The sequence below is a fragment of the Rhea pennata genome, chromosome 2, assembly GCF_028389875.1.
Source record: "Rhea pennata isolate bPtePen1 chromosome 2, bPtePen1.pri, whole genome shotgun sequence".
Lineage (NCBI taxonomy): Eukaryota > Metazoa > Chordata > Aves > Rheiformes > Rheidae > Rhea > Rhea pennata.
The window spans coordinates 18,574,704-18,590,362 of NC_084664.1; the positions used below are offsets into that span (position 1 = coordinate 18,574,704).

The 15,659-nt window shown below is 39.0% G+C and overlaps 1 protein-coding gene across 6 annotated transcripts in view; it reads left to right on the top strand.

Annotated features, from left to right (window-relative positions):
* Positions 1–15,659, top strand: part of ABI1 (abl interactor 1) — an 85,442-nt gene that overhangs the window by 59,032 nt on the left and 10,751 nt on the right. For 2 of the 6 annotated variants that reach the window (XM_062569009.1, XM_062569010.1), the window contains exons 4-8: positions 7,035–7,049; positions 7,770–7,870; positions 11,008–11,148; positions 13,271–13,371; positions 14,567–14,647. In XM_062569009.1, the coding sequence (XP_062424993.1) occupies positions 7,035–7,049; positions 7,770–7,870; positions 11,008–11,148; positions 13,271–13,371; positions 14,567–14,647 (439 nt within the window). The remainder of the gene's footprint in view (positions 1–7,034; positions 7,050–7,769; positions 7,871–11,007; positions 11,149–13,270; positions 13,372–14,566; positions 14,648–15,659) is intronic. The other 4 variants (XM_062569007.1, XM_062569008.1, XM_062569005.1 and 1 more) reach the window with 2 other exon arrangements.

Consider the following 15,659-nt stretch of genomic DNA (forward strand, 5'->3'; position numbering starts at 1 on the left):
CATATAAATAGGTCAAATACAATTACTCATACAGAAAATCCTCAGTTTAAGAGGAGAGAGAAGGAGGAAGGAGCTTGGAAGCAGCCTTAAAAGCCCTGAATTTGGCCTTAGAATTTATTATAGTCTTTTTTTTTTTTTTTTTTTTTTTTTGAAGAAAAGGAGGCAGGTGGAATTGCAGCAATTTGTAAGATGGGAGCTAAGCAGGAAATTGAAGTGATGCCTTATGGTAAGGGGAGATAAAATGTTGAAGCGAAATTGGATCATGTTTATTATATAAAACTAACAGTTCTTCTAAAACAAATTGTATGAACTCTGAGCATTTTTCAGCTGTATTTGAAGGAGAATTTTGAAATTTTCTACCCATGAAATATTTCCATTTCACTCCATAAAACTGTAAGAAGCTTTCTAGACAAGGGAGTCAAACAGGAGTTAAGCATTCAGAAATATTACTCAAGGAAATGGAAGCTGGAAGGATTTTCTTAAAATAGGGCTAGAGCCAAAACTTACCAAATAATCAGTTAAGAGAAGTGAGTCTTGTTTTGACCATTTTTATACCTTTCTGCGTACCCCAGTCATCTGCGATCTTCATGCTTACATCTCTATTTGCAAAACAAAAACACAGATGCGATACTGGTGTGAGCATAGAAGGCTACCTAATCATTGCTTGCTTTCCTTTCAGGATAAGACAATTTTGTATGTTAGCCACTTGGGTATTAACTTCTAAATAATTCACAGGAGAAAAAAAAATTAAGCAAGCCGGGATCTTGAGCCTTAGCCATGCCTTCTTTGCTTTTGTTTTAGCCTGTGTTAGACACACTTTCTTGAAAGAAAGTTGTGTTTCCAATTTCAGTGTCGCATCATCATTCATGGGATCATGACTAAACAGTAAATACTGCTGTGAGTAAAGAAGGCTTTTCTAGGGGAAAGGGTAATTCTTCTTGTTCCCAACTCTTAATTGTGGTTGTTGGTACTAAGTGCTTTTTGTAGGGCACTTGCTCCTGGAAATTCAGAAGTGTGCCTGGTGTCATCTAATATGAAGTAGATTTCAGGTCTATCTGGTTGAAAAGAAAACTTGATAGTGTGCAGCCTCTTTATTTTCTAATTTTAGAAAAAAAAAATATTGTAGGTATATTGAAGCTTTTTGAATGCTTTGGTTGGGTAATGTTGAAATATTAAAGGCAAGAGTCTGAGGTAGCTTTCTCTGAGCAAGAAGAGTATAAATACTTGCTGAGGAAAAAAACATTAAGTTTGCCCATCATCCTCAAACAGTTTCTATATGGTAGTAGCAGTTTAATTTGTAAAAACTTTTAATAAAAAGTAGAATATGACTTGGAAATTTTTGCCTGCTCTGTTTGAAAACTGAAAAAAGAAATTAAAGAGAGGCAAGCAATAGTGTCAGGCTACATCGAGTTACTATGTTAATAGAAGACAATGTAATTAATGGGTTACAAATAATGCTAGAGGATGTTGTAATGAAAGAAAATTTCACTAGAGGAAAAGAAAAGCTATTTAGACTTCCTACTCATGTTCAATTTTGAAAAAAAAGTATTTGGAAACTAAATTTTCTAAAAATAAGATTTCTTACGATAGTCTGTAAGGAAATAAAGAGCAAACAAAGGCTTCTGTACCTTTCTGATAAGGAAACAGACTCAGGGATGAATCAAGACTGCGCAGAGTTAGTAAGTATTATCCTCAGTGTTTGACACCTATGTACAGTCTGCCTTTCCAAAAAAAAAAAAAAAAAAGCATCTCTGATGATTACACATGCCCCTCTCCCAAAGTCTACATCTTGATTTCTGGAAGGAAATAGAGGGTCCCCACCTTCTGGACTCTGTGCCTTACTGTATCCTTTCCTCAAGCATCCCATACTTTCATGCACAAGCTGCTTATCCTGCCCTGATTGTGTCATCTTGCAGTGCTCCAGAGCTGCTCCACTGACAAGACAGGAGGCAATCCTCATGCAAAATCTATGAGGATGCCTGTGGGGCAATTGGATTGCCTAGCTGTAGATGCATTGTACTGTTTTCAAAGGTGTTATGGCCAGTTATCTTTCTGTAGTGACATCTCAGGTAATTCTCTGATGACTAATAAAGGATATACCTTTATATGTAGAATGGAAGGTGGGCTAAACAGTCATCAAGAGGAGTTTTTATTTTTTCCTCTATTGCAGTTGATTAATGTTTACTGGTCAAAGGTAATGGATTTTGTATGTAATGGATACGTATTAAAGTTCTGAGTTTAGACACTTTTTATTATTGCAGATTGGACTTGGGCAGTTCTTAAGCAGTTGTTTTCATTGATCAACATACATATTGGATGGTCTTTAATAACTGCTTTCAGTAACTCTAGACATGGCAGGATGTACAGTGAAATTAGCTCTTTAAATTCAGTAATTGGAGAAATAATAAGCAGCATATAGCATGAAAGTACAGCCAACATGCATAGAGAATTCATTTCTGTGATCCAAAGCTGGAGAGTTTATAGCTGAAATGTGCAGGAGAAACTTCTTGGACTTCAGTGCAGTCGGGATTTCACTCCCATGTCTCTGGTGTGCTAGTGGGCTTCTATATTTCTGTGCTGATAAATACATTTGCTCATATGAGTTATGTGCTGTGTCCCTAGCCTTAGTTTTTTGAACACAGTTTGTAACTTGAATAATAGCTTCCTGGTTCTCTGAATCATGACTAATGTTCCCCCATGACTTGTTACTTGGCATGGAAACTACTAGAAATAGTTAGCTGGCTGCGCTGCCTCCTGAGGCCAGCCAGCAGAGTCCTTCAAATGTCTGTACATCCGTTGCCTACTGGTAGATACTTGTAATTGCTTCAGACCCTGCCCTTTCACACCACTCATGAATCTGCTGCCATTCATGACCTTGTCCCTTTGGCTGCGGTGACACAACCCTACAGTATTGCCTTGATGATTGTTTTTGTACTGTTCAGACTACCTGAACTGAGCAGGCTGACTGGAGACCAGCCATGTGGAAGGCAAAAGTGCCCAGAGCCCAGTGGATGGAGTCCATAGTTGCTTACAAGGAGCTGATGTTCGCTTTCCACTTGCCTCAAGCCCAAAAACCACCACATGCATGAAGTGGCTTTTATTTCTCCTTGCACCCTTCCTTTCCAACTTTCTAATTTCTTTGAAGCTTCTGTAACACTCTATTTTTGGTTTTGCTTCTTATCTTCCTCTGTCTCTGGGTAGGGTGTTTGCCTGCAAATAGAGATTGAACTGTCAGTTTTGTGGACAAATTACAGATCTGCTACTGGACTCCAGAACCCTCATCTTTGGTCTACATTAATATTTCAACATGTCTTCCTGACATCTCCTTGTGGATGTCACCTTTGTATTTTTTTCTCAATATCTACCAACAGTACTGCTGTCCTGCCTATTGGCTGGGTCTTGTCTTCCTTTTTACACCTCAGCTTTTGAAACCTGATAACCTTTCTCCATATTGAGAGAAGAAATAGAATTGCTGTGGCTTCAAAAATTGCTGTTTGTTAGCAAAGCTTGTTGTGAGTGACTGTGTGTGGACCCTGAGCCCAGTCCGATTAGAAACAAAAATGCGTTGGCTGGAGGGAGTAATCTTTTGTGGTACCTATGGTCATCACTGGAGTATCCCAAAACACTATTTGTCCAATCCAACGACACAGCCGAAACTCAGTCCAAGTGCTCTGAATTTCCAGTGTCAGTTACAGAAGTAGCCTTTTTGGTTTTGTTTGTGTTTTTTTTTTCCGTTTTTTCTTTGAAAAATGCCTTTTGTAGCACTTGCAGGCACTTGCTTTGCCCATTGCCTTGACTGTTGGCACTGAGACCTCAGCCAGCCTGGTCTCCCTTGCTGTCATAACCCTGCAGGCATGTCACCACCCTAGCTGTCATCTTTTGAAAATGCAGAGAGGTTGACTCTTATTTCAGGACTCTGAGACTGGTTGCTGTCTCTATATGACAGCCGTTCACACTTTGTCCTGGGCTGCCTCATACTTGGAAGGTTTTACCCAGGAAAAGCAAAATAGTTCTGTTTACCACTCTGCAATGCCTTCACCAACCCATACTGCTGCCTACTGTGCTGTCTTGTTTCTGGGAATGTCCTAATCTAGTCTAGTTCACTGACTAGACATCACAAATACCCCCTGCAAACTATGTTTTTGTTCTAAATGTGTATGTTGTCCAGGAGGCTGGTATCTGGCTGACAACTGTGTCCCATGAGTACAATAATGAAAATAACGAGAGAAGAGAATCACGCTCCTTGCAGCTTCTACAGGAGTCACCTGTGCATGCCAGGAGCTCCGTGGTGCTCTCATTTGACTAAACTTGGTCCCTTTTGCACCATTCTGTCTTCTATTTGATAGATCCTCTTGCTAAAGCCTCTTACCTCTTCAGGAGGTGAACACTGAGTGCACCCTACTTCCTTTCTTCCTTATGGCCTGCCTTTCTGCCCCTCTTGGTGAAGCTGACTTTCCCGAGCACTGATCAGTTGGCTGTTTGGAGGTGTTCGTGTTCTGCCTTTCAGCTTTTTGGCCTGTTGGCATTTAAAGAGAGGTACTTGAACCTACTGGTGTTCTATATATACCTCTGCTTTTCCTTTTGGTTTTCTGTCATCTTTTCTCCTCTTTTTTGTAAGAACATCATGGTCTAAACCCTGGTGCATAAAAAGTTCCCAGAGCTTTCTTTGAATTCCTTATAAAGTACTATTTTTTTTTGTTTGTTTCTCAAACTGAGAAATAGAAGATTGCCCTTATAGGCTCAACCAATAATTAAAAGAAAATGTCTTCTCCTAATTAATTAACTTATTAACTATGATTAAGTAGCTGTATAGTTCATATTACTTAAATTCATTTGCTTTCTTCCTTTATTTCTGTCTTCTGGATCAGGAGTTCCCCTCCTATAAGAATCTCTGTTCCCTTTGTACTACTTCTTTTTGTGTTTTCCTCGCCTTGAGACCGTTCTTTATATTGATAGCAACAGAGAGGGCACTTACAGAGCTTTTTACTCATCCAAAGCAGTGTGACAACAGTTACTATTTCTCCTGTACAATAAAGAAGCGTGCAGGTGTGTGTGTGTGTGTGTACATGTGTCTATTTATTTGTCTATAACTACTTGGTAGCAAAAGAGATCAAGCTTGCTTGAAGCAGTGGTGGAAATAAGAATAAAGGTCAGATGCTGTGGACTCCAGATATGTTTAGTACGTTAAACGGTGCTTAGAAAGGCTCTAAATAAGGTGAAGATTCCTGTAACTCTGCTAGATGCTGGCATTCACATTGTTGCTGCAACTGAGGCAGAATGTAACAGAGATCGAGGAGGGGGTGGAAAGGTGCCCCAGAAGTGTTGGATGGTGTTGCACAGGGGAATTTTGTGGAGATACGTATATTTATACATGTATTTGTATGTGTAAATCACACACACACACACACACACACATATTTTATATATATTTGGGGTAGGCAAATTAAGTAGAAACCTGGAGCCTTATATGCCACCCTCCTTTTTAAGCTCGTGAAAGGAAGGTTTCTATCTATGGCTGCTTGGAGAGAATCAACAGTTTCACTTTTTGTTCTTTTCAAGTAGCAAATTCCTTGCATTATGCCATTGCCCTTGGAAACGAGGAAAGTAAGGGGAAGGAACATGTACCCCTCTGGGAGGGGAAAACAAATTCATTGCTAAAAGACTCATTTAAAAATACAGTGTTTGGGAGACCACACTGGCATCCTGGGAGCTGAACCTTCATGTATATCCATGAAATAGGTATACAGGCACAGAAGTGGTTGAAATGTCTTAATTCTGTTACCCTGCTGATGAGCCTCTGCCCAGACTGGGAGTTAACGGGATGACCTTCAAATTTACTTACCACAGCTAAGCTTTCTCATTTGGGTTTTGGAACAGGTTTTGTGTTTCTATTCTTGTAATATGAATAATTTGAGGGCAGTGGCTTTCAACCTCCCTTTGATTTGTAAACCCCAACTGTTTTCCAGTGGTTGTGCAGACCCTGTTAGAAATTTCACATGTGTACTTTGCTGTATGGTATGTTTTAATTATTCTTCTGAGTTCATGGACCTCTTAAAACTGCTACTCTGTGGACCTTTAGGGAAGGGGAGAAGTTTTGTGGCCCACAGTTAGAAAAACTATAGCTTAGCAGATTTGTTCCAAAACTAACGTTTTGTTTCCAAACAGCCTGTGAAAACACAATTAGGGTTGTATTTTTTTAATCAGTAAAACTAACTCCTTTCCCTTCAAAAAAATGGGCTGTCCCTTCTGCCCTACCCCTTGCCTTTCCCTAAATAAAATTAGAAAACTCAACTTCGATTGATTTATTTTGATTAATTTTCATCATAGAATTAGGAGGCCATGTTTTTATGACTTCTTTTTTTCTCTGCAATTGTGAAGGGCTGTAAAAATCATGGAGTCATATAATGACATGATTATAAGGACTAAAATTTCGGAATAACAATCATTAGAGCACTGGCAACACAGTTTTGAGCAGCAGCACTGTGCTACTGACTTGAATTATATTTCAGTCAGTAAACGAGAGGTGAAAGGCTCTGTTGCTCATCCTGTCTGAGAACTCCCTTTATCTTTATTTACCATTCAGTGCGGCAGCTAGGATTTCTTCAAAACACATGAAGGTTAAGTGTCAAAACAACAGGCAAGACCATTCTGCACCATATAACTGAAACGGTGGTTTTATGAATGAATTCTCAAGCATATGTTGCCATTGGAATAACATTGATCAGAGTTTGAACTTTAATGGTCATCAAAGGGCTTTTCAGCTATTTACTGCCCATATGAGGAGACCTGCAAATAAATCTGGAAGAGGACTGAATTTAATTTTGACGCAAGTGTTTTTTCTCTGGGTCAGTTAGTCATTGAAAATAGTGTCATGTGAGACAGTAAAATCTTTGTTAGTGCATCAGTGATGTAGCTAATTATCAGTAGACAAATGATTTTTTAAATGTAATTAACTGTAGTTTAACCTGTCCTATCACTTGTGATGGATCTGCCATTAATTTCTACCTTTTCCCCCCTTTTTTGCCAACGTTAAGTGGCTAAAAGCCAAGGTAAGAAGTGTTATTTCTCCTTTCACCCACAGTGTCTCATGTGACTGATAGTAGAGGCTGCAGAGCCATTAAAACTGAAAACTAGCGCTCTCTTATACTCTCCTCTGCTTTCCATAGGATGTTTAGATTAAATATGCTGAACTTGTATTTTTATTTACAGCGTTTAGTGTGTGTCAATATATCTGCGATACATTGACATGTGCATTTACATATAGATACATTAATTTCTCTAACACATGTAGTGCTTTGCTCTGAATTCAGTAGATGCCTTGATTCCCTTCGCTTACCTTTTTACAGGAGACTTCCCAGACAATCTGAATGAAAGTCAAATAGCAGGGGGAAATGAGAAATCTTTAGCCCATGCTGACTGTATTGTGCTGTCAGTGTTAAAGTTTTATTTAAATTATTGACACTCAAACTGAGATGAACGCAAATGTGGCTTCACTTTAAAGAAACGAGGATACAAAAGATTTTTGCATGAACCTGTCAGTTGTCTAGCTTCCCAATGTCTGTTGTAAATTAATAGTAAAGATAACAGTGAGCTCAAATTTCAGCTCTTCGTATTTACTGATGTCTGTCTTGTGTGTAGCTAAAAACTTAGTGTTTGACAGCTGTCTGGGAATTCTCACTTCATATTCTTACGCTTAAAAAAAAATAAAACACAGTCAGTAATAGAGCTGCCCTGTTATAAAAATAAAATCATGTTTTCCCTCATTTCAGCATGGAAATAACCAGCCTGCAAGAACTGGCACCTTGTCAAGAACAAATCCGCCTACACAAAAACCACCAAGTCCTCCCATGTCAGGCCGGGGAACTCTGGGGTAAGAATGAAGGCTGCTTGTCCGGCCTGGGTAATAGAAAGTTTTAATTGTGCTAATGTTGGTGTTTCTTAAATATGTGAATGGATGAGAGTTATGACTGTCTTTAAGAAATAACACAATTTCCTTCTTTTATGAACCATTTCAGCTGCACTGACTCTTATTTTTATGATGCCCTTTTTGAAAGAACTGCTTTTCATGGGGGAGGGACTTACAGTTCTGAGTAAATGATGATGCTATTGTTATTTCTGATATTTCGTCAGAAATCTTTAGTGATGCAAAAGAATATGAATAATATTTTAACTTTAATGGGGGAAAGACTTCGCTGTTAAGGTTTTGTCATGTTTCTTTGTATTGTTTGAAATATAAAATAGCTGTTGATTCTACATTGGTTACATTATCTAAGCAGAATTAGTGGTATCATGAACACATTGGCAACACCGATTCTTTTCTTTCCATTCAAATGCATTTGAATGAACATTTTTTAGTTCTTAAATGAAGAAATTTTGCTATTCCTGAGTCCCAGTGTGACCAGAGACAAAGATTCCTACTAAACTGCTTTAGACCTTTGGGTGGTGAAATCTGCTGAACTTTGTTTGCCAGCAAATACTTACTGCTTGGAGCCACAGTATTAATACTTCAAAAGCTTGGAGCATGTTTTATGTGGTTTTGTCTGTCCAGCTGTGCAACACCTTCCCAAAGACAGCCTAAACAAGCCCTTCTGCCTATTTGTCAGTCTTGGTCTTTACTTTGTGCTTTGGGGGACTGAGCACTGGCATGGTAGTATTGGCTGCAGATACGTTGTTTGAGAGAGGCGTGGAGCTGAGTAAATCTGGAATAACGAGACAGTACAGGATGGGGATCAAGAGCAACAGAGAAAATCAGGAAAATTTAGGAGCAGCAAACCCCTTTTGTAAAAGACTTAGAGATTCTAATCCAGATTTGCTGCTTTGCTGCTTCAAGATGGCAGTGTTTATTGTGTATTCCAGAGAGAAATTACCCTAGGGGTTTCCTCAGCATATTTTGTGAAAATTCCCATTGCTCAAGGGCATGCAATCACTATTCCAGTTGTCTCTCTGATCCCAGATGAGAGAGTTGTTTATCAGCCCTGGGAGGCTGGGAAATGCTTTAATGTCCTCTTGGACGTTTGCTAGGGAGACGGTAGCACTGATGTACTGGTGAGCTGCCTTGCTTTAATGCTCTCTCCTGAGCGAACCAGAGCTGTTTGGTTGCTTTGGCTGATAAGGATTAATCAGCTGAACGTCATTTCCAGATGAGCTTGATGAGAGGCAGCAGTTGGCTGAGGGGGAGGAATAATGTGGATTCACAACAGATTTCTATCTGCCCTTCTTGTTCAGGAAGTAGAGCTCTTGTCTTGAGCAGCCGTGTTCTGCCAAAGCATGAAATATCACAGGCGTGACTGTTTTCCCTAATATAGGCAGAAAAAAATGCTAGAAACTGCAAGGTTACTAATATTCTGCCTTTGGTTCAGAAAATGGCGATAAGCCTAGAAAATCAGAACATGCTTGGTGTGTAACATGGGCCTTGGAGTAGGTGCTGCTTGTTACATGGCTTGTGCCTCTAAGGCAGGGCTGTGCGAGGGAGGGCTCCGAGGGGGAGCCCTGTGCGAGAAGCAGTGCGGACTGAAAGGAGTAAGGAGCTACCAGAAGCAGGACTTTCCTCGCCCCATCTGGGAGAGGCTGAAAAGCTTAGGTACTCGGATTGGAAGCACTACAGGAAAAGAGTGAATTGGCAGAGCTGAACGGAGGGAAGAGCTGTGGTCGTACCTCCGTAAGGGGCCTGACCTGGAGGAAGAAAGGCCTTGGGCCCCCCGTTCCCTCTCCCTGGTGGCAGTGGGCATCAGCACCATGCTGAAGGCGGTTTGGGGAGCTCTGGGCCATGTCAGAAGAGAGCTGTGCTTCTCCTCTGTGTAAGGCTGACGGAAAAACAGCGGATAGGATTGGATTTGAGCAGTGAGATGATTTTGGACTGCTCTTGTGCTTGGGACTTGGCTCTACTGCTTCAAGGAAGTTGAGGAGGACAAAGGAGAACCTGAGACATGGCTGAACTTGATGTCGTAGGTGTTGGCTTTTGAGACGTCATGTTTGAATTGCATGGCCATAATAAATGGCACTAGAGAGCTGAGTGGCTACAATTCCTATTGCCAGTGTATTCCAAGATAGACTACTTAACATTAAAACATTAGTTTACAAGGTTATTTCTGTTGGAAGCACATTTATAATCTTCCATGCTTATCATTTTATTTGGCAGTATTTAGAGCTCTATCTCTTAAAATCGGAATACAAAATTTCTTTATTTTCCCATGATGGATCTCTTTTGGCAGAACTCTAGGTGGTGGCACTCTGCATATTAAAATCATCTGCAGTTCTGTATACAGACAAACTAATTTACAAACACCATAGTGCATGCAAACAATTAGGGTATTTCTGTTTTTTCCTTTAAGAAAGGCTTTATTATTAAAGTGTGTCATTAAAATTTAATACTGTTGCACTCCATATTATAAAAATTGGGTCAGTCAGTTTCGTAGAATACTATGAGGCAATATAACCTACCAGCTGAGTTCTAACCAATAACTGAACAAATGATTAAATGCCAGTGCTTTTTGATTTTTTTCTTTTCTTTTTTTCTTTTTTTCTTTTTTCTTTCTTTTTTTTTTTTTTTTTTTTTGACTTAGCTGGTCCATTGCCAAATTCCATGTCTTGCAGGAGATCTCCTAGTTACTAGTGAGACTGAAGAGCTCTGCAATTCAGCACAATAAATGCACTGTTCTTAAAGCAATGATGAGTCTGGTAAACAGATCTCGAAAGATCCGTGCTATACTTCGGACTTGATGCAGTCTGCTAGGTGACCTTGGGAAAGTCTATATGCTTCACTTTCTCAGTCTGTAAAATGGAGACAGTGAAGTGTATCTGTGAAGCACTTTTAAGATCTGCTGAAGTGATACAAGTTTACTTGATCACAGTTTAAACAACACTAACTAGGAAAAACACTGGTGATTGCAGATGTAATTTGTCCTCTGAATCTTTCAGCACGCTCCCATCTTAAGGAGATGTATACTTTTGATCCTTTTGATCTTCTGATCCTTTATCTTTGTCTTCAAATCTTTTTTCCTTGACCAGGCGAAATACTCCTTACAAAACCCTGGAGCCTGTCAAACCACCAACGGTCCCTAATGATTATATGACCAGTCCTGCCAGACTAGGCAGTCAGCACAGTCCAGGAAGGACAGCTTCCCTGAACCAGAGACCAAGAACACACAGGTAGAGTGAGTTATTTCTCACTGTAACTCTTCCCTGTCCGGCATGCTGCTGCTCACTAATATCATGGAGAAGCTTGCAGGCTTTGTGCTTGTTTGGCTTTTTGTTGAGGAGCAAAATGTGACTTATTCCACCAATCTGCATTAACAAAATTTATTTGTGTAGTTTGACTTTCCTAACATATAGGAACATACTTAAAGTCTGTAGAAGCCACTTCATATTTAACAACATACCTCCATATGCAGAGACCTGATTTCATATAATTAATTTATTCTGTTCTATAGTGTTTGTTTCCCAAGAATAGATAAAGCTTCAAAATTTATGCAGTTGCAAGGTGGAGTGGAAATGGGTCCTACAGGTTTAAAAACTGTATTATTAATTTTAGCCTAAAATATGCTTAGGCTTTATAGAATGTTCTTTTGTTTGTTTTTAAGACCACTAATTGCAAGGGGAAATTTCTCTTGATTAGAAACACTGTGGTTAAGGTAGTATATTGAAAGAGTTGATTACTTTCTTTTGGCTAAAATTTAATGCTTTTAATTGGTACTAGCATGGTAGAAGTAGAAAGTAATATTTATCCCCTTATCTTTATGTGTGTTCAGCACGAGCAGGGTTTTGGGTATGTTTGGCTTGTTCTTGCTTTCCCCCCCCCCCTTCTTTTTAAATGTAAATTACTTTGGGGAATGCAAGGCTTTCTCTGTGCTTCTTGAGCGAGTTCAGATTCTTCAGTTTCTGTCAGAAGCCTTAAACTGCAGGGAAAGATACGGATCAAAGACTTCAGCTAAAAGTAAGATGATGGTTCATTGTTTGAAGAGCTTCCTTCACCCCACTCTCCCCCAGCAATCAGATGCTGCTGGTCAGTATTTAGGATTTGAGAGAATATTTTGGATAAGGTGTTCACAAAATACTGTCAGAGTGAAAAAACTTATAAATCTTGGTGTAATGAAGACCTTGTTAAATCTATTTAGCTGGCTACTTTGAACACTCTGGCTACTTTGAACACTCCCTACTCTTGTCTCACAAGCTATTCTTTTGTGTAGACTGAAGTTACAAATTCAGCTGCAACCATGGTGACACGATCAAGGTCCTCAGCAGACAGTACACTAATTTTGAAGGAATTATCTTGGCTTCCATTTTAGATCTCTGATTTTCTTTTTGTAACAATGTTATTTTTTGAAGATGTATTTGAATGATTTGCTTTTGACTCTTTGACAGCACTGATGTCTATCTGCCCAGAAATAGTAAACAAACTATAACATCACTGAGTCCTCTTTAATTAGCATGGATGGATGAAAGTGGTTTTTAGCTTCAGAGCACCTTGACTGTTTAGTTCTCTTTGTTATTAGTTTCTTTGGATAATTTTGGGTAAGAATAAGGACAGAATCAATCTGAATCTTGATTCTTCTTCAGCCCCCTCAGTGAAAGATGTAATGGCCTCCAAAAGGCATGCACAGAAATGTTATTTAATGATTCTTTCCTAAATTCTTCTTCAAAAACCTGTATTGCCAACCTTCAATTTGGATATCTTATAATGGCACTTAGACATACTGCTACCTGGCTGTACTGTTTTTTTTCAGACTGTCTTAGAAACCAACTTCTGTTGTACATAGAAAATTGGGGGCTCGTACAGAAAATTATTACACCACTAGCTTGGATTAGAAAGGCTGTTAAAAAGTTCTCATTCTAAACTTCCATTCCCAGTAGAGGAAAGGTTCCTTAAGCCAATAACATATATCATTTAAAGAAATTATTTATAGTTAGACATAAACCTTTCTCTCCCTAGTTTATTACTCCCAACTGGTGCAAGGTCCTAGAACTACTCCTGTGTTGTTACTCCATTGCCTAGAACTCAGTGGTTACTCTTCTATTTTTTAAAGCATTTCATTAGACATTTCATGCATAGGTAACATCAGTTTAGCTAATTCCATTTATTTAGCAGGGTAATACCTCCTCGATTAGCTGCGTATGATTGTAGGTAGAAACAGTCATTTTATTGTGGATTTTTCAACAGTCTGTAATTGAGTTAGGCTAGCAGTGCTCACATCAGAAATGGGACTTTTAGACCTTTGTAGGAATCACTGTGCTAATGTGCTCACTTTTTTTTTCTTTTTTTTTTTTTTTTAAGCGGTAGTAGTGGAGGAAGTGGCAGTCGAGAGAACAGTGGAAGCAGCAGTATTGGCATTCCCATTGCCGTGCCTACACCTTCACCGCCAACCATTGGACCAGGTATGTGGGATTCTTTCCCTGTTACCTTACGCTGTAATACCAGTTGCTTATGTTCACAGAGGGATTTTGACTGAATACAATGGGGTAGAAACTGTCCTGAAGCACAGTCCTATGCAGGAAATCTCTTAGGAGTGCTGAGGGGCATCTGAAGGTTTAATTCCTTAGCAGAAGTACTTGCAGAACAATTACTCATGGAATAGTGGATGGTTAAAACACCCTTGTCTGTTCTTGTTTCACAAGATAATCAAGGGTAAGGGGAGGAGATGGAAGGACAGGGCTGTATATTTTTAAAGCTCAAGTGCATTTTCTTAAAGGCTTGTTGACAAGTAGGCATTTCTGGATGCCCTGATAAGCAGCAGCAACTGTTCTGTATGAATTTGGTGGAAAATGTCTTCTGAAAAAGCCTATTAACTTTACCATCTGCCAGTGATTGTATGTACATGTTCTCTTTTTAATTAAATACAAATCTTCACCTCAAATAAAACACAAGGTGATGAGAAGATCATCTAGGAATAAAAAAAAAGTCAATCGTAGAATTCAGGTTTATCCACCAGCATTGCTTATGCTATGATCAGAGTCTGAAATTGCTAATATGTGAGGGAAATCATTGAGAGAGGCAGGAGAAAATGTGTGTGTATATAGCATGAGTTTTTTTTTTTTAAAAAAAGAGAAAGGCAGGTTCTCTCAACATCAAAAGTATATTCCCTTCTCTTTAAGAATGATGAATGGTGAGAATGTGTAAAACCCTTCATTATTTTAAGCCATTAGGATTATTATCTTCGATAATAAGCCAACACAATCACCATCTTTTGTAAGCACCTGAAGCTAATTTCCACAAGAAAATAGTGAAGTTTTGGTGTAGTGTAATTTTGCTGTTGCACCTCTTAAGTCCCTATTGCTCAGTTTACAAATCTTCACTTTCTTACACACATGTAGGCTTTCCTTTCTCTTTCCCAGGTGTTTCTGATTCTGCAGTGGTACAAATAGGCATGAATTTTACTTTCATCTGGCATCCCATTAAAATCTATGGAAATAAAGATCTACAGGTACAGAACCCTGTGTAGGGTCAGGGTCTGAGTTTGTATCAGTTGACTGAAGCTGAATTTTTTATTTGGGAAGCCTCTCAAGTGGCAGTGCTTTCTTACTTGCATTTTTAAAATTATACCCTAATCAGGAATGTAAACTATTTTATTAGCACACATTTCTGTTCCTCCTCCTCCTGGAGCACCGCCAGCACCACCACTGCCACCACCTCTCCCGATGGGCAGTCTGATAGGTGAGACTTGTGTCAGCGCTGAAGTGATTGCAATCATGCTGCATAATCAATAATCAGTTCTTCCTAATGGACTTAGTGAAGCTGTTTGTCGTCTGTAGTGGGGCCTACATGATTTTAGTGTTAAGATAATACTGGGTTGTTGCTGGCTGTGGATGTCATTTATTTATTTATTTATTTTAACAAATCTAATATTGACTAATTTCCTGTGGACAAAGCCTCTGAAGGTACATGCATAAGGTACAGGGAAAAGGCTGCTAGTTGCTTCAGATCTCTGTTCCCATTGATGCTTACCTCCAATTAGTCTGATCTGTAAGAACTCAAAATCAGCTTGCGTATAGGTATTCTGCTGCATCACTCCTGCAGTTGAAGCTAAGCCACTGCAGTTGCACTCTGGTTTAAAGTGGTAGTTGATGCGAAGGGCGGTGTGTGTATTCTGTCCTCTGGGAATATGACTGAAAAGCAGAAGTGTCTGTCATGGTTGCTTGGGAATGATTCTGTAGTGCTGCAGGCAGATGCCAAATGGGAAAACTTGAGGATACAAAAATGACAATTCTTGAAGAATTGCTTCAAGTTTTACATACAGCTATGAGGAAGGGATTTAAGTGCAGCAAGTTTTAAAAACAGACAGATTAAAAAAAAAAAAAAAAAAGGCCAACCAAACAGAAGACACCCTTTCCAATCAGGGACTGTTGACAAAATTCATTGCTCTTGTTATCAAGCTAGCTTTGGAGGCTTTGACCCATGTAACCCTTTCACTTCATTACAAGAAAATGCAAAGTGACTTTGGATAGCTTTTCAAGACTGCAAAATTCTGGTCACACACTATTTGTATGTGTATACATATATATACATATGTATGTATGTATATATATGTATGTATTTTTATATGTGTGTGTATTCATGTGTGTGTACAAACATATATCTAGATATGTATCTAGATATATCACAGAACATTCTATTGCAAAACAATTTTTGCATTTTAAAATTGCGAAGTTGTGCATTAATCTGTGAC